Source organism: Battus philenor, unplaced genomic scaffold, assembly GCF_028537555.1.
Source record: "Battus philenor isolate CCGP_79_NKW_IND1 unplaced genomic scaffold, ilBatPhil1.0.hap1 SCAF_5, whole genome shotgun sequence".
Taxonomy (NCBI): domain Eukaryota; kingdom Metazoa; phylum Arthropoda; class Insecta; order Lepidoptera; family Papilionidae; genus Battus; species Battus philenor.
In genome coordinates this window covers 12,620,777-12,641,101 of record NW_027181715.1, presented here as the reverse complement: position 1 = coordinate 12,641,101, position 20,325 = coordinate 12,620,777, and the positions used below count along the sequence as shown (strand labels likewise).

The 20,325-nt window shown below is 32.2% G+C and overlaps 1 protein-coding gene across 1 annotated transcript; it reads right to left on the bottom strand.

Annotated features, from left to right (window-relative positions):
• Window positions 1-3,240: 3,240 nt before the first annotated feature.
• 5-HT2B (5-hydroxytryptamine receptor 2B) lies at window positions 3,241-19,341 on the bottom strand. The gene is made up of 7 exons (XM_068772850.1): window positions 18,981-19,341; window positions 12,923-13,025; window positions 12,370-12,499; window positions 10,990-11,188; window positions 10,294-10,417; window positions 4,494-4,601; window positions 3,241-4,141 (listed from the first exon to the last, which is right to left on the bottom strand). The coding sequence occupies exons 1-7, from the start codon at window positions 19,339-19,341 to the stop codon at window positions 3,241-3,243; spliced, it is 1,926 nt and encodes a 641-aa protein (XP_068628951.1).
• Window positions 19,342-20,325: the final 984 nt, after the last annotated feature.

Sequence of the window (20,325 nt, the reverse complement as noted above, 5' to 3'; positions counted from 1 at the left end):
ATACGCATTTATCAGCGGGCTGGCGGGCGGTGCACTTTATTGCACGACTACCACTGGATGTGTGTAAATGACTAAATATTGGTCCTTTTCTTACTTATATCCTTCCACATGACTCGTTGAGCGACTGTGATCTTTTTTAATCTTTGGGTGTGTTCTATTCAGCTATGGATGTTCTATTATGATGTTGTCATTTATTTATAAACATGATGTCGTTATAAATACTCCAAAAACACGCGCAGTTGTGCACCCAGAGAACTTCATACCAAAGCAAGCTGCAAAAAAATGTATATTCACAGGGTTTTTTTTTTATGAATCCATAACTCCCGCAATGAAAGTAAACAGTATGTACGGATGCAGCGCCCACTCACACGACGGAAAGATGACTTTGTTAAGGCATCGGATGCCGTTCTTTACTGATCTCGTGGAATATCTTTGAGAGAGGCCTATGTACAGCAGCGGAATCTGATAGACAAGGCGTGGGTGGGTGAGCAACTTTTTAAGTAAACTGTCGACATGCTTAAGGTCATTATTAGCAGCTGGATGCGGAAAACGGTTATCGTGGCTATCTTTGCGAGAGACCTTTGTCCTTTGCTTCTAATTGCTTTCTTGTATTGCATTTCATAAATGGAAGCCTAATTGGTTTATGTTATTTTTATGTTATTTTTATGCTATTTTATGTTTCTCGTGAATAAATAAATTTACAGCTTAATTAACAATACAAGTCTTTGTCATTATATCGTATAGTTTTGGATAAACCGTTTTGTTTTTTCGCTGTTTTATATTGCGAACTATTGTCGTAGGCAATAATGATAGTTTTATGTTACATAGTCAACTATTAACCTATTGTTATTTGAAAATTATTTTTATTAGTTCTTAGCATTTATTAAAAAAAAAAAACAGTTTTCTATGTATAGCTATAGACGTGAAAGATTTCGACGTCTGACGTCATGTCGTCTTCATTTTCAGCCATAAAGAAATGTCAACGTGGCTCTAAAACGTAAATGTTAGGAGATTACATTTACTTAAAAAAAAAACACTCGCATCATGTTTATATCGATTTATTAACAAAATCGATTCTCATCGATATCATTGAATAATATTGCTGCAATTTTTATATAATAGTATGACACATACATTAAATATCTATTATATTTACATTTTTTTTTCAACTAACACATATTCTATTCAGTAACAAAGATAGAAATTTCTTAGTATATTGAGAAACACAGATATTTTATCAAACATCCTACTTATAGTAACAATTTCAATATTTATTATTTAAATAATCAAATATAGATTTTTTTAAAATTACACTTGTCTATATATAACAGGAATTATTTTTTTTACAATTTCACATGATCTAGACATCATAGCTTCGTACGAAATAATTTAAAATTTTAAAATTAGAATGATATTTAGTGTTTTTTAGGATACTTTAGAATTAATTTACTCTTTATTTAAAGATATGAAAATAAAGGTGTTTGAGTAATGTGTGTTGCCAGTGATGACTTACGGATTCAAGATGTGACTGCTTATGTTAGACGTCATGAGAAAGTACAAAGTCATCCAGAGAGCAATGGAGAGGTGCTCAGACTTTTGCTGAGAGATTAAGTCAGAAGCGAAGAGATCCGCAGAAGAATCAACACGGATGTAGCTTGAAGAATTGCTCGTCTTAAGTCACAGGCAGGGCATATAGCCAACCAACAGTCAACCAACGGTCGTTAGGGCAAAAAGGTACTCGAGGGGCGACGACATAGTTCAGATCGCAGAAAGTCGCTGGACGCAGATAGCGCAGTACCTGTCATCATGACGTTCTTTGAAGGAGGCTTATACCTTGTAGCGGGCGTATATCAGCTAAAAACATAATAAATAATGATATATAACAAAAACAATAATGTATCTATATTGTTTTCAATTTAACAGAGAGTATATCTAATAAATTCAAGCGTTAATTTGCGGAAGTCGTGCAATGAAGTGCACCGCTCGCTAGCCTGTTGATAAATGCACATGCGGCAAACACCCTCAGTGAACTTTGTCATTCGGTGTTGGGCACTAGCCGGTGTAACATTACTCCTGAGGATGCCCCGTGGAGAAGTGAAACACGTGTAGAGTGAATTAACGGTCGTAGTTGTGTGATTCGCATCGTTTGCCGCACGCGCATTCATCAGCGGGCTGGCGGGCGGTGCATTTCATTGCACGACTATTGCTATATAGCGGAAGTAGCTATACATTAATCCTTTTTCTTAATTAACAGAGAGTAGACTTCATATTTAATTCAATGTCTTTTTCAACAAATTTTACTTTTAATATTTTACCGTCATTTAAAATTAAAATCAAATCAAATGCATAATAATAAATACAGTTAGAATTTTCATCTTAAGGTACACGTAAAAATATATATTTTGTGTCATATACTTTGTATGTATAACTTTCATCTGACTACGATATGTCACATATTTTAAAATTAACTAATAAAGCTTTATTTTATATTACTAGATTTAATCTTTAATATATTTATTTTTAATCTATATTTTAACTAATTTTGGTGGGTTTTTTAGTGTACAAAAAAGCGGAAACTAGCTCTAAAATGAAAATAGGGTCAAATTTATTTTTATTGTTTGTTATAAATATTAAAAGCTTAATATTCTCTTATGCGTGAAAATAATAATAAAATACTGAGGCAGTCTTATATTACATCTCGAATTATATTTCTTTGCATATACTCTTAGAAATATAAACGATATTTTTATAACGACTCTACAACCTACTGTTAGAGAAATATCTGACAAAACATTTCATAATCCATCGCGACTCTTTATTAATTATTATATTAATGACTTAAAAGTAAATTTTATATAAAAATGCATACGAAACATTCTAATTACCTATGACACGAATAGTTACTTTGTAAGAAAATTATTTTAGTTAATTACATTTAATATCACTAATTAACATTTAATAAAATTTAAAGAGTATTATATATCTCTCGATAGCTTTAAAATAAAATTGCGATGTTCAAATCAACAACAAAAATCGATTTTTAAAAATGTAGTAAACAAATTTTTATTTTCTATTGACGTATGCGGTTAATAACCTAGTAGGTAAACCACGCAAATGAAACTTAGCGTAATGCTTGAAGCCACTAACATTTTATACATATTGAGATCTTACATTTCTATTGACTGAGAGCGCTCCAAGACCTGGATCCGAAGATGGCCGGACTCGCTCCCAGGGTGCTGGCTACCTTTTAGATTTACAATACTGACAGAGCAGGACCTTCTTGAAGGCCTGCCGGAACACTTTGTTAAATATTGTATAGAAAATCGGATTCACCATAGAACTAGCATAGCCAAGCCACAGAACAAAATCGAATACCCAACTAGAAATTCGTTTTTCACAGTCCGGACAGATAGCAGGCACCATGTTGAGGATAAAGAATGGCGCCCATAGAACTACGAATGTGAAGAATACGACGCCCAGAACTTTGGTAGCCTTCTGTTCGAGTCTTAAAATTCTTCCGTGTCTGGATGAGTTTCTTGATATCACGCTGGAGTTTCTCGAGTGATGAGTCCTAGGCATCTGCCGTTGTGGACTAGGATTTATTGATTGCTGAGTCCGAGAATTCGATCTTTGCGCTCTTATATTTCTAGATGGCGTTGATAAAGTCGTTCTTGCACCGCCGAAACTTGAACCCCGTCTGAATCTTCTCGCTTCCTCCCACGTCACCATAGAAGAAGCTCCTCGACTAGAGCGTCGAAATACAGGCGTGCATGATTCATCGCCTTTTACATTTCCGTTTCTAGGAAAACCATTACAAGCGTCGATATCACCACCTGATACAATGATTACTTCAGTTGTACGTCTAGGCGGGGTAGATTCACTTCCGAAATACGGACAAGTACATGGTGGTGGTAGAAGTAATCCATCTTCTGAACTCCTCGATTTCGCTGTTAATGTAACTGGAGCAAGTAGTCCATCGTTGGTCTCATCATCAGACGCACTTCTTGGTCTATTCAAAGGAATTCCTGAATCAGCAGTAGAAGAAAGCCGTCGTTTATCTTGAAGCATTGAGGATGGCGAGCTTGATGAGACACTTAGAGAGCCAGGGGTTAACATTCCACCACGGTCCGGAGCATTTGTTCTGAAAAGTATACTACAGTCAAAATAAGTTGATTTAACCTATGGTACAATATTTTATTCTCAATCTTGTGAAATAACTTAAGATGACTGAGCCGAGGCTCCTCGACTTAGCTACTGGTAATACATCAAGGCTTTAAGCCTTCAACGTCCGATCTGTTGAATCTATAAATACCAACAGGCAAAAAAACTTATTGAAAACAAAAACATCTACAGTAGCTTCAATAGACATTAACAATTAACGTGTACAATGTTTTATTACATTTGCATACAGTCTAAATGTTTAATGTAAATAATTTGCGATCTCATATGAAATTAATAATTTCGCAAATCAACAAATGCCAATCTGTATATACCCTCTGAATGAAGCTTTAGATGCAGCTGAAGCTTCCAATCCACGAGAGAGGCGCAACATCTCTGCCCCAAAGTGATGCAGTGCGCTCATTGCAGACGGGGCAGGCTCGCTGTGCAACACAACACATTTATGATCACTACACAACATAAAACAGAACAGGCAACATTGCCCACACATAGCGAAAACATTTAACATTGTTTTTTTTTTAAACCAGCACAATTAATTAACTTGTCTATTCTAAACAAATAAATGTTATGATTCATCTTAATTATAATTTCAGTCATAGAACATCCACTGCCGGTCATAGACCTGACAATATTTCCAAAAAGATTGGTTAACAAAGTCATCTACAAGGGTGAGTGGATGTCCTACAATGCGCTTGCCAGTTCGTGGTCCTCATTCCAGAACCTTAGAAGCCTTAGCGGTCATTACTTCTGCACTACATACTAACTACCATTTCAACTTGCCAATCTACTGGGCTATATCAGATTCGATCTCGTAGAGAAGTATCAAGCTTAGCCGTCTCCTTGGCTCGTTGAGCGAATGTGATCTAGCCAGTAAGACCTGAAGTGTGAGACGCTCCAGTGCCGTAAATCATCACCGGTAACACACATTGACCATAGACTTTAGTCTTTAAGCAATGAGCGATTATCTTATGATCAACAAAGAAAATTCTTTATTCACAAAAAAAAACAAAGCCAAGCTCTAGTTTGAATATTCCACATATCACTTTTTGTACTAAGCAAACAAAACTGCTGGTGCATTCTAAAAGCTTTGTCTCTGTAAACTTTTCAGTGTGCTTTTTAATTGTCTTTTCTTTGTAGTTTAATATTATATAGTTCTAGAAATCTTACAATGCACATTTTATGTTAAAAGCCACGAGCGATTAACTTTACACGACTACTACAGTTAAAAGCAAACATAAAAGGCCATGCAATTCAATGTTTACTTCGGGAGTGGCCAAGCACCTTAATAGTTCGAGCCATTTGTCAAAATTTTATCAAAAATAAACACGTAACAACAAAACGCAAAAACACAAACACGTAACAACAAACACGCAAAAAGATATAATTTCTTTTACAAAAGTACAAAATGTGCATTTAATTAAACTTCACAATATTTTTAAAAAGTTATGAAATACACATGGAACGATATTATTTTTTAAAAATATGATAACGCAAAAATTAAAAGTTAACTCAGATACATTAACCGCGAGAAACAAATAATCTTTCAAAAAGTCGCATGTGGCTGGCGAGCCTCAGGTTGGCATCTCCTAGTTTACATGTTTAAACTTTTATGACGATTTCAATAGAACAATTGTAGAAAGATGTCACACAGTACAATGACATTTTTTTCATTTCATTATGTCATAGAGAACAAGAAGCCTTCAAATTTTATTAATACCTCTTTTCAAATTTATAATATTACGTTAAATAGCTGATTATTTTTGCGTGAAGTAGGTAATATGTAAGTGAATTGCTTTTAGTAATAACTATCAGAAAACATTTAATCAAAAAATTGTCGTTTTAGTTTTATTTCATTGCCAAGGAATAGGCCTCCCTCTAAGATATATACAGTCGGGTTGGCGTTTGCAATATAGAATTACGTTACGTAGAGACGCTGTTGCCAATCCTATGGAAACTTAAGTAAGAAAAGAACCAATATTTAGCCACTTCCGCACATGCAGTAGTAGTCGTGCAACAAAGTGACAGAGTTTGACTCTGTGTTTGGCACTAAATGTGGAAGAGTGAAACACGTATTGAGTGATTTGACGGTGGCAGTTGTGTAATTCGCATTGTTTGCCGCATACGCATTTATCAGCGGGCTGGCGGGCGGTGCACTTTGTTGCACGACTACCACTACATGTGCGGAAGTGGCTAAATATTGGTCCTTTTCTTACTTTGGATGGACTTCCGCAAGGTAACGCCTGATTCCATTAAATACTCTGGAAACTTGTCTGTGAGCAGTGGCAATACTATATAATAAATAGTCAAAGTGTGAATTATATATAAGACTGTATCCCGGAAACCAAACCCGAACTCACGATTGCAAGTCTCAATTGTCTACCACTGAAAAATACTAAAAAAAAAGTTTTATTTAAAATTAAGCTCATGAAATTACTGACCCTTAAAATTAAAAAAAATGTTTTTTTAACATATTATTACAATACATAAGTTATAGTTAGTTGCAGTTATATTAAATATTAAATAAAATGTCGTGCGACAATGCAATAAACCGATTAACTGAAGAAAAAGGCGCAGAATTATTTAAAGTGAAATTAGTTCAAGGAAGTTTTTTCAAGAACAGAAAAATAATAATCAATTCAGGAACTTTTTTACGTAATAAAACCTGTCTAAAAACGTTTTCTAAATTAAAGATAATTTTTCATGTGGTATAATAAATATATTATAATAAATATTAGAATATGAAAGATTTTAGTTACATTGAAAAAACGTAAAAAACGCAAACATTGAAGAAACTTTTATACATATAATATATTTTCGAAACAAATTGCTGACTAAAAATCATTTAAGTATCATTATTTTATTTAATAAAATCTTTGAAGCAAGAATGTACAGTTCATTTTTCAGCAAAAATATTTAAATCTTTTACATTGATTTCCAATCACTCCGTATAAAATGGTCATTATGAAACTTCATTGGAATGCTACGTTGGTCGTTACACAGTATAAATTCTGCAGGGGCAGAGAGGAAACAAGCGAAATTTGAATTTTCAAAACAAGTTGTTTAATATTTTCTAAACCTTTGATTTTTGCATAGGTTATATTTTACATGACATATACATTCACCAGTTTAAAAATTGTATACATATGATCAATATTTCTATGTATTATAATTTTCTCCAAAATAAAATATAGTCAAAAGTCAACAGTTTATGTTTGTATTACAAATTTGAACTGATTCAGAAAACTTTGGGAAAGCTAGAATGTCCGTTTCGCTATTTGCATACAAACAAACAAGTCATATTGAAGGCTACATGCCTTCAAAACATTTACTATTTCAGAAACTGTATTGAAAAAAATCTGTAAATATTATAAAAATCTACGTTTTAATTTTGCGTTGATTATATTATACGTACAGTGGTAGCCCAACGGTATAAGACTGAAACAGTGATATTATTCAGCATAAACAATTATAAAGTTGTTTTCATTATTTTTTATTTCTATTATTATAATTAAAAACATATACCAATTTAAATATTGTTGAAAGTTAAATAGAATATTTGTCCTAAACTACATCGTACATGTTTCTTTTGATTTTTGTGAAGTGCTTTAGTAATAAAGACGGTATCCCAACGAGTAAGGATTTACGATGAAAGTTATATAACATACATAATTCAAATACATGACTGGAACGACAATATATAACATGTCAATAAATTTATGACTTTAGACATAAGGGGTTCTTATAAAAGAAAGATTTATTGGTAGAAGAAATACGAAGAGTTATATTCGTGAAGAAATTAATTATATTTATTTATTGATTTTGTCTTTTTGGCGACGAGGGTGCCTGAAAAAGATTTGCAATACAAAACATATATCTGTACCTATCGTCGTCGTTTCAGCCTGTAAATTAGGTCTACAAGACATAGGCCTTCTCTATCAAAAGATATTTATGGGCAAGTATACTATAATCGACACTCTTGGCAAGCGAAGGTAGGGTAGTTTTGGCATGCAAAGGTCGCTGCTACCCATCCTCTAGAAACTTGTTTTGAGCAGTGGCGCTCTTATATAATTAATACGCATATTATGAATTATATAAAATTATATCCCCGGAATCGAACCCGCGACCTACGATTCCAAGTTTCAGTCGTCTACTGCTAAGCTGCCATTACATATTTAGGCCATAGATTATTGTTTTTTTATTTCATAAACTTGTAGTTTTATTCATTTGAGACAAAAAATGTGATTATAAATAAATGTAAAGCCTAATAGCGATTAATTTACCAGTTATCGTTATTATAATAAAATTTATACATATAATTTCTTTAAAGCTTTTACAATCATAATCAATCATTTTTGTTAAAAAACTTATCAATTTAATGATTCAAAACTTTCGATTATTATAACGTATCATTGTCAAGGACTAAATTAAAGTAAATATATTTATTTTGGTGTAATTTTTTAGTATTTTTATTACATGACATACATTTTCAACCGTCATTATTTAAACATTTCTTTAATACAATCAATTTCCTTAATTAGATCCTCCCTATAAGATATTATGAAAATTTCATTTCCAACACTGTATCGGTACAGGCATTCAAGGTAAGAGTTTACACAAATGTAAAGGAGTCACTAATAGCTTCGAGATTCGTTAGCATCCAAATCTACATAGAACTCCATTACCAATAGCTATAACTTAGGTCGTTAATCCAGATTAATTTGAAGCCTAGTTACTGTTATGTAAAGTTTGTAGTGTTATGTAAAGGTTAGCTAACTCACTATTAACTTACTTTTTGTAGATAAGTTTAAATCTAAATTAGTAAAAAAACCTACCTAATCTATATATACGTATACAAATGTGAGAAATTTCCATACATTGTTTGATTCATTACCATATTTTAACTATTATGGTTCTAGATATACTTGGTGCTTGCTTCGTTTCGGTTGAAGTTGATACTGTTAGTGAGGTCTTTTACAACTTCATCAGAACTGTGTTCACGGAGCGGAAGGGTTCGTGAACTTAAAAATAAAACTGAACCTGGACAGACGAACTCTCTGTACGATGACTTTAAACGTAGTAAACCGCTCTACCCGAGTAGAGTTGTCTGTTGTTGATGTATAGATAAGGTGATAAGTCATAACATATGTGAAAATTGAAATTCGCTAAGAATAATTCTTTCTTCTAGTAAAAGTAAGGAATGATTTTTATAAATTCATTTCGGTGTTCATTCAAAAAATGCATAATATCTATTACATTCCTTACAAATAGTTTCACACACACATAACAATATTATATATTTATTTCTATGTTTCAAATGAAGAGGGCGGAGGACAGCTGAGTAACCATAAGATGATATTGCGATAATTTCGTATTGTGTTCGTTAAATGAAGCATTCTGTGTATGAGCGATTTTGAACCTAAATTGGTTAGGCATCTTAGGGATGCAAATGTTAAGTGGCTGTACACGCTGCTAGAAGTACATATGATACTTATGTTTATGGTTTCAAGTAGTAGGCGTGGATTATGGCGTTAGCAATGTAGTAATTTAGATTAATAAATTAATGTAAATATGTCACGTTATAAAACGACTGGGAAAATAATCTCAATAAAACCTTGACGTATGTAAAAGGCTTGTCGTAGATTCAGCGGTTGGAACTCTCGTATATCTTTACCTCCAGGTTGGAGGTTGTTATTACATAAGAGCTCTAAACATAGTTTATATCAAATTGATCTCTTCTAGGATTCTCTTTACGTACTAAATGATTAATTCAAAAAGGTTAATAAAATGAATAAAAAAATCCTAAAGCATAATGTATTGAGGCATGTTAGTGATTCTAACTAATGCATGCAATAATGCATGCTTCTTCGGTACCTAAAATTATATTAATAATAAATATGACAGTAACAATAATGATAAGAACAATAACAATATTAACAACAAGTGTAGGAAAGGTAAACGAGCAGGGGATACATGCGGTGATCAGTGATCAATAAAGCCTTCTTTTAAACAAAACAATTGAAGTGAATAAAAGACGGGACTACTTTGAAGTGATTTCTTGGCTAAAATTAGATTAGAGCTGCAAATAATAAATTAAAGAAATGTGCATATAAATACCTCGTATCTTGAAGCCAAAGATCCCTTGTATCTATGGGAGGTAGTTCGGTTTCAGTGGAGGCAGCAGAGTGTTGTGGAGTCCCACCCCTGGGAGCAAGAAATCTTCTCCACGTGCACCGACGATCTATACAAATATCGATAATCAAGCAAATAATTTAAACACGCGTTTTGTATTTTAAATATATAACGGACACCTACAGCTATGTTCTTTCAATTTTTAAATGCCAATAAAAATTAATCAGTGTTTTTCTTAGTCACGCTATAACTTGAGAACAATTTTATAGAAACTTCAAATCAATTTCTTGTATGGCATTGTGTAATTCATGTATATATAATATCACGTATTGAATATATATTTATTAATATCTAAATAATAGGCATGCTATTTATTTCATATACATAGTTTATAGCATTACAAATGTATTGTGTTAAGCCTATTTCTACCTCGCCATTTACCCGTTGATTGATAGAGAATTTATTAAAGGGTATTAAGTCCGCAATTGCAAAATACGTATAAAATATTTAAATAAATTAATATTAGCCAATTTATCTATGAAAAATGTACCCAAACATTTTATTATTGTTTTAAACACGTTTTAAAATATATTTATGTCATTTTATATTCGTATTTATATCTATACGGTTTTGTAGAGGTTTCATGAAATATAAGGTCGCAGGCCCTGTATGAAATAATACCGATTGTAGGCGCACCGAGCCAGCCAGTCGCCCATCCAGGCCCGAGCCCCTTCCTCTGCTGTGCCAAGAGCTGAACGGTCAGCGCGTACGTCAACAGCATCACTCCTAACGGTATGTAGAAAGATATGACAGACCCGATTGCCTTGTACAACGGGTCTGGTATTTGACAAGAACCTCCAATAAGTACAGACTCTTCATTCTGTGGACAATATTAATAATTCAATATCATATATATATATCAATTATATATATATATTTAATTTACCTAAACTAAACTAAACGGTAGAAGACTATCATTTAATATTGTAGGTCGCGGGTACAAATTTCGAGATACGATCTTATATAATTCATACTTTTTAAATTAATTATATAGGATTGCCACTGAACTTTTACAGAAAATTGACAGCAGTGTCCACTGCGTACTATAATACTACACAGCGATCGCCAAATCGGCTATCAAACATGGCGATTATAGTAGCCTTGAAGTGGGGGTTTGTGGGTTGAAACATAACGAGGAGCTAGGAATAGTACTCAAATAATTTGCCAATCTGAAACGATTAAAATGTACTACATCTACTTCTATCAGCTTCTAACCGGTTCTATTGGAAATCTATTAGGAGGCATATGTCCAGCTATGGCCTTTCAATCGCTGAAATTAGATATTATAAATGAATCTTCCATTCAAGGCTATTGCAAACAAGTTGAGGAGTGTAGATCACGGACTAACAAAGGGCAGGCGTCTTCGTTTAGGTTGTCAAAAAACGATGAAAGCAGTTTGCTTTTAAAAATATTTTTTCTAAGGATGCTATGCCCAGCAGTGATTGTAATACGGTTGATTTGATGATGATAGAGCTAGTGTTTTGACAAAAGGCTGCTTTTACGTATGGTACTCTATTCGAAGCTATTGATTGTCTGGAGTAAAAAAAATAAGTCGCCTTTTTAAGGTCGTTAAGGAGATACTGGATGTAAGCCGCCATATATGGTGAGACCCACGTCCAGCAGTGGGTGTCTTAAAGATAGATTACCAATAGGAAACATTTGAAGAAGTCTTCATCTTCCGATATTAACAGTTGTAATACTAATTTTACTCTTTTGAATGAAATCCTTACATTGTTACAACTTTAACAATTTACTATACACAATATTATAGAAAAAAAGATTAGATCACATCGAATTAAAAAAAAAGACTGAAGAGAAAAGTGATCGCATGTAAGAGGAAACATCTGTCTTACGACTTTAGATCAAAGGAGCTTTTAATTTGAAAATGTTTCCTACGGCGCGCCATCTTCTTCAAGGCTATGTGCTTGAGAATAATTAATTAGTATGATAAAGGTGTTTAAAGAAAAACTTATAAAATCATTAAATTAAAGTGATACATACCTTAGAATACATGAGGCTCAAAGGAAGACTCATGGCCGTTGATAGTATCCATACAAAAACTATTTTTACTGTCACTCTTTTTCTGGTTTTATTTCTTCCAAATCTCATTGGGTATCGAAGTGACAGGTATCTAAAAATGTGAACCCTTATTATTTCTAATAACATTTATACAGGTTCATAAAGGGCGATAAAAAAAAAAAAACGTTATAAATTAAAAAAAAATCGTTGTAAGTAGTAGATACATAACACCATTTACTTTGTATACATTTATATTATACAACTATTCGTCACTAAGTAATTCCTGAATTTCAGTAATGTAATGTGATTTGGAACACATCGCAACATTATACTAAGCGGTCATCGGCTGCAACCAGACACTTAGTATTTTTGTCTCTTCATATAACCTGTGTACGTTTATGTTGCGACTGTGATATATAAAAGAAAGAGATATAAAATAATATCTTTCTTGAGTTAGGTCATATAATTTAATTGTTCACGCAATTGAAAGTATTCATATTTATGAAGAATTGATAATAAAAAAGATTGTTTTTACCTGTCAACACTGATAGTGCAGAGATGCATTATGGAAGCGGTACAAAGGAGTACATCGAGACAGATCCACGTCAAACAATAAACAGCTGGCAATGGAAAGTATCCTGCAACACAAGATTCATTTAATATTTAAATCAAAAATACGATAGAAAATATCTCTGGTTGACGTCAAGTCTATCAACTGTTGGGATAATAATTTTATTTAATACATTTACGTCAGCCGATTGACGCCCACTCCAAGGCATAGACCTTTCAAAAGTTGTGGCAATGACCAGTCTTGCGCTGCCCACATCCAAGGACTTCGCACGATTTCGATTATGTCATCGAACTAGCTAGTGGAAAGTCTTCCCACACCGCCATTATACATATATTATAATTACATATATTTAATTAATATTTAAATAGCCACTGTAATGTAAACTAATCATTTTAGAGGTGTGCTATCTTGTTTGAAGTCATCCATAGTGTAGTACCAGTGGTAACTTTAGCACACGAACTTTGTTTTTTTTTTTTAAAATCTAGTAATGAGAACTTTAAGAACATCATCTTAGATCCTATTGTAAAAGCGTATACATTTTCTATGGTCTATATAATTGCCGAGTCGATAAAATTGAGTCTTAGGTACAGAATATTTATTTTTGCTTCTGTTATACTGTGTATAAATCACACTTCCCGGAAAAAAGAAAATAAAGTTTGACACCAAGTATGATGAAATACATTGTATAATAGCAGTATTTTATTTAAATAATTTTTATTGTAGTTATAAACATAAATATTTAAAACGAGGCCTTTTATTATATACTTTGGGACTATTTGAAACTCATTCAACTAAATAATAATTTTTAGCCTAAATTCTGGTGACGATATTTTACGAATACATTATTTTTTGCGGCAACGAATAATTTAATGTCGTTCATAATTTTCCATTACAAATATCTTTTAATGAAAATGTGGTCACATTTATTTTGATTTTAATTAAACAAACTGTAATGTACGTCGTTAGTTATTTTGTTTAAATAATTAGTTTTATTACACTGAAAAGCTTTAGTTCCATAATGCATTTTGGTTATAATTACAAAACCTGAAACTATATATTTATTGCCAAAAAGCAAAGTCAAAATGAACCGTAAAAAATAATTAAAATATTAATATATTTTTTCCAAAATAAACTTTTAATAATTTTTAAATGTTTACAGTCACGTAGTAAAAGACAATAATAAATATCAATGACAAAGTAAGAATTGCGAAATTATATCATTACGTACATAATTGTTTTTCTTATTATAATTGAAAAGGAGAACGAATGACTTGCGTAAGCAATCCTTTGTTAAAGAAACTTTCACCAATCGATAAGGCTTCAGTAATAAAATTACTTATTACTTCCATACACAGTAATGAAATTATTATAGTTATTTTTTTTAATAAATTCAATTACAACTACCGCTAACACGATTCGTTCGACTAATGTATTCTAAGAAATTCCGTCACAACTCGGCCGAATGAAATCAGATACTAATGACTCTGTGGCATTTTACACACCCACGTTGTACAAACCCACCCTAAATACATTCTCACTATTAAGGGAACTAAAATGTTTCATGTTCATCACCAAAATATTACGTCCTTTCTTTAACGAGAATTATAGTTCCGAACATATTACTTTTGATTGACACGTTATTATAAAATTATATCAACCTCCGACAATGTTAAATGATAATATTTTATATAATTTAATAACTTGACCAGTTTCTGCCTAGTTTGTAACATGTACAAATTTAAACCAACTATTAAATAAATATAAAGATATAATATCTCTATGGTCATATGTTTTAAATGTCATTATCCTATCAAATATAAAACGTTCAAAGCTGGACATAGTTCTCCACGTAAATTTCCAGTAAGACTGTTTGGAAGCTGTTTGCATCCACCGTTTTTCTATGTCCTTAATAATGTCATATATTCACCTTGTGAATAGATGCCTTACGCTGCTCTTACAGGTCTATGGTCTCCACTGAAAAACCTTAAAGTCTCAGTTTTTTTTAAAGCCTCCGCTATTGGGGACGTCGTCACGCTCTCTTTTTCTTCCTTCTTTCATCTTTCACATTTTCTCTCATTCTCACAGCATTTATTTACGTTTCATTTATACATCGCCTCCGATCCTGCGCCTTATTTCTTAGAGATTTTTTTATTGAAATTTTCATAGAGCCTTAGTTATGCTAGGAATGTCTATCACCTTGCCTATCCACTGGACTGTTTTGTTTCTTTTGTTCATATACGGATCTCCCAATTCGAACTCGAAGAGAAATTCCGACCATAGATAGACTTTTTATATGTACAGAGAAATAAAGTTTAATAAGATTTTGCATTGGTACTCATTTTCGTAATACTCGACATAAACGTTGCGTTCGTAATAAAGTGGATGTAAAAAATATAACTTTCAGTTCTGAAAAATTATCCAAGTTCTTTAATAGCCATATTCATATTGGTCATTAGTACTAAAGAAAGTCTTTTTATTTTTATACTACATATCATATTTTGCTACAATTTTCAATGTTTACGCCTTTTCACTATAACAAACACAAAAACGTTGTAATCTAATTGATCACATGAGCTCTACGTTGTACAACTGTTGTGCTCTGTGATTTTTAGAATTTCTGTTTGTGTCAGGGTGTTAATTCGTTCGATTAGCAAAGGAATGTCAACAGCAGCGACTCTTGGATCAATTCAGTCGAAATACATAAAATAGTTTTTTTTTTTTGTTTTAATGTCTATTCGTGAGTTTTAAAAACTCTAGCGTGAAATGTATTTTAAAATGTACTTTTATTACGTCAAAGCAATTATTAGATACAAATCTAACCTAGATTCATCACTTCAACGGTAAGACTTCCTCAGCTGGTCAAAGGCCACCTTCAAAGATATTCAATAAAATCGGTAGATAATGATACTCATTCAGCGGCTTTCGACGACTTTAAAAAGGTCGTCTGTCCGTCTTGTGAGTCGTCCAGTGTATTTTTAAATATAATTTTATTAAGTTAAAGCAATTGTAAAGTACTTACAAACCACACCTAACCTAATATCTATCAAACCTGAAACATAAGGGCTCCGTAACTTTAAAGTTATCTTTGAGCAAAGTAACATAAATTCACACAACATATAATGCATCGATCTAAATTAGGTTTGGGGATCTATTCGCAGCAACTTATAAAAGCTGGCCACATAATTTGTCGTTCTAGAACTTTACATATAGGACTGGATTTGAAATATCAATCTTATGTCAAACCTAAAAAAGACAATCTTTTTTATAAAACAAAAAAATCATTTATAGCAAAAAAAGATTAAAAATATTATTTATGATCCGCGTGAACATTGTAATACATTAATACAAACTAAAAAGACTGTCTATACATCGAGTTATTGATAATGTATTCCATAACATATTGCCATTTAGGTGATAGGATCTGACCTTTGTTTTAAAGGGAACCCAATAACATCAAATAACTGTCGATCTTTATTACCTATTACTTGCAAATTTACAAACGCATATATCATCAAAATCAATCAAAATTTACATTTGTTAACAAAACAGTTTTTACAGTTTAAACAGTGCTAGCCCTACGGTAAGGATTGAGACATGCAACCGTATGTCACAAGTTTGATTCCCAGAATATAATATTATGTATTCCACACATACTGTATTTATTATTGTAACTTTGCATGTTGGTGTTTAATATGTTTAAATGAATATCTAAACAAATAATAGAAACATTATATAATCTGTAAAAAAAATTAAACCAAGTCGGTACGCGCTACATCTTAAGTGGCGTGAGTTTTTGGAGTTGCGCTTTTGGCTCAGCGGACCTTTGTTTATAACAGACATATTCAATGCACCCGCGCTATTCGCAGGAGTGTTTATTCATTTTTCCCGGGAGAAGGACCCAAGCTGCAGTCGCAGAAAAACTCACAGCCAACTCTGACGGGATTTTTTGTGATTTTTTTTTAAATATCCTTAATACAATAATAAAGCCATTCATTCCTAACCATTATTTTCACTTAAAAATATATCAAACTTTTATAGATCATACTTTACTTGCAACATATAGGGACTACGCCAATAAATAAATCAGACCCCTATTCCGAAAGTTTTTTTCTACTATAAACGGTTCGAGATCACTCGAAATATACCAAGTTCACGGAAAACTCGACAACTTAATAGAGCTACGAATGAAAACTTTATTCCAAATAAGGGCCATTAACGAGAAATCTGCTATAAACATTTTAATTAAAGTCACGATATTAATAAACACGTAGATATAAAAACATAAAATTATCATATCACTAAAATTTATATTGATTGTGCGTTTCGCTGCATAATAAAGTATTAATATCTGTTTAAATATTACTCGATTGTGGTTTCTATAATGTTCATATTTCTGTATTAATATTCATATTTTACTAATGTTCTTTATGAGTTAGGTATTTAATATTTATAAAAACGTATTGCCTTACCATCCGAACCATTAAAACGATAGTTTTTTTTTTGTTTTAACAGTGTCCATGTTAGTTTAACGACCTCAACTAAAATAACCAGATAGTACGACATAGTCAATAAAAAAATAAGGATAAATTGATGGTAAATTTGTATGTAGTAGAGATAGCTAGAGTTAACAGCCAAATCCCTCTACATCCTCATTAAGGATTTAGGGATGTGAACAGTTATTAGTGTATTTCTATAACGGGCGTCTGAAGAAACTTTCTCGCGAACATTTTAAAGTTGGTAGTGGTTTCTGGATGGTAATTAAAAACGCTAATACATTGCAAGGAGACGTTCCTAAACGTGCTACTTGGGTCGTCAGTCCTGAGCATTGTTCCTGGTCCCTCTCTCTAGACCAATCCAGTAAAATAGTACCAACGGCCTAAGCGGAGGCTTTCCTGGGAGCTCTCAAGCTTCGCTACTTTAAAAGAGGTCTTTGGCTAGGCGCACTCAGCGTCTTGCCACCTGATAACCGCGGAATTTTTAGATGCCATTTGGTCAGCAGTGAGATTCGTTTAAAAAATCTCTATAACGCAATATTACATAGATAAAATCGTCCATAAATAATCATGGAATTTAGCTATAAATTAACAAATAATTTATATTTGAAAAAATTCTGTATCACTAAAATAAATTGCAATTATGAAAGGTCGTTCAAACTAAGTTAGTTTGCCAAACAAATTATTAAATCGATAAAAATGACTCCACGCTCGATGCACTCTACTAATGGTTGTCAATAAAATTAAAACGCGATAACACGTGAACGAATCTAATAATAGAATTAACTAAAATGCTTCGAATACCTGTCGAATATGTCGACTGATATTTTAATCTAAATGTTATGTATTTATAGATAAATTTCTATTACTATTTATTTTGCGATATTTGTACGGTAGATAATAAAGCCAATATTTTAACATGAAAATGAATGGATATTAAAACATTTGTAGACACAAAGAGACACATTTAAACATCTCTCTGTTTATTTATCTCTCCCCCTCCCCTTCCACTTTTTTTCATAATATAGTTTTTTTCATATATAGTAAGATTTTACATACATTCCATAGAAATATGAGGTTATAAATAAACAGAGGATGGAAACTGAGGATAGAACAATGCAGAGAAAATTGATAGAAAAAGTTGAAGTATAGAGTAAAAGTAAAATAAAAGTGGTAGTATAAAGTTACAAATCACAGACAGACAACCTAAAAGTGGCAAGATTTGAAGGACAATGGGTCGGAAAAACGTTCCATCATCAGAAAATGAGATTATTGGTGCAAAGGCTTGCTAGGATGGAGGCTATGGGTTCAGAAAGAGGAAGTTAAATGTATTAAAGAGATGACATTTTAAAAATGGAACTACTACCTAAAACAAGGAAAGGCTGAGAAAAATTAAGGAGACATACGCAAAATTTTTAGTTAAAGAATGCTGAAAAAGAATCTCCATACAAGTATAATTAATTCCACACATAATTTAAAATACTTAGATTATGTTAATTTGTTACCGACTATTGATAAGTATAGCTTACCTCTTACAAGAGTTAATATTCCTAAAGGCATTACAAGCACCGCCACCAATAAATCTGTTATAGCCAGCGACATAAGGAAATAGTTAGTCACGTTCTGAAGCCTCCTTTCGAGATATATCGCTAAGCAAACTAAAACATTCCCTGCAGCTGTGCAAAGTACCAACGCTAAAGCAATCAATGCCCACCAATTGTTAACCGCTTCCTTCTCAACGAATATCGTCACATTATCCGACGCGTTCAATTCCGTGTAGTTGTGATTTCCTTCTGAATGATTCTTCGTAGGCCAATAAAAATCATCCGTGCCATTGAACTCTATGAATGCCGACAATGTGACTTGATTTATGAACTGTAAATTATTCATTGTTGGGTCCGTAGGGTTTTACATCTTTTAAATTCATCTTTAATAAATTGCTGTTTCATCTTATTTCGTAAACGTGACAGATGATCGGTAGATCCATTTTACGTGCGGGCATCAGCTTGCCGTGAAATTTACACCTTTCATTACCTGTAACAAAATTAAAAAGGATTGAAATAGCGTTTTAAGCCTTTATTTTACTTTTAAATGTTTGTTGTGAATAATTTTTTGGAATTTTTCTGAAATTTCGTAATTTATATTTGAAAATAGTTAGAATTTAAAAATACTTATATTTTAATTGAAATTTTAAAACTGTACAATTATTTTTTTATTATTATTGAATGGATTTCCTTCCTGACTTATTTATAAAGAAGCAATAAATTATTAAAGGTATATGGGACACTCATCCAAGGCCATGATTGCACCAAACATTGTAGTAAAGAGATATTTTGAGGTAGTGTAATTAAATAGTGTAGTTATATTAAAACAAAAAAAAAATTAATCAAAAATTTAAATTTGGAAGGAACAATATAAACGACACTAATAAAAAGTCGTAGAAGTACAAAGTAAATGATATCAAAGTCGGATCTTCGTTAAATCAAATCTATGAAGAAGCCCATTTCATTATCATAAAGAATAAGTAGATAAAGTAAAAATTCTACGAAGAGAAAATGATAAAGAAATACCGCTGCTTCGAAATGAACACGCAAATGTAATACCTTATTAAATCGAAAAGCGTTCGAAGACCAAAATTATATTAGCGATAGATTCTTTTTAAAATGTGTAACCAGAAATATTCAAATAACGAATGCTACTTATGGTTTAGTCTTTAAAATAACGTTTGTTATTTGACTAAAATCAACAAGCTCTCCACCCACTTTGCGTATTTCAGACAGTTTTTTGTGAATATTATTTTATAGAATTAATTCTTAGTGAATTTTATTACACTCAAAAATATTCCGGATAAATTTCATATCTATAGTAGCTGTA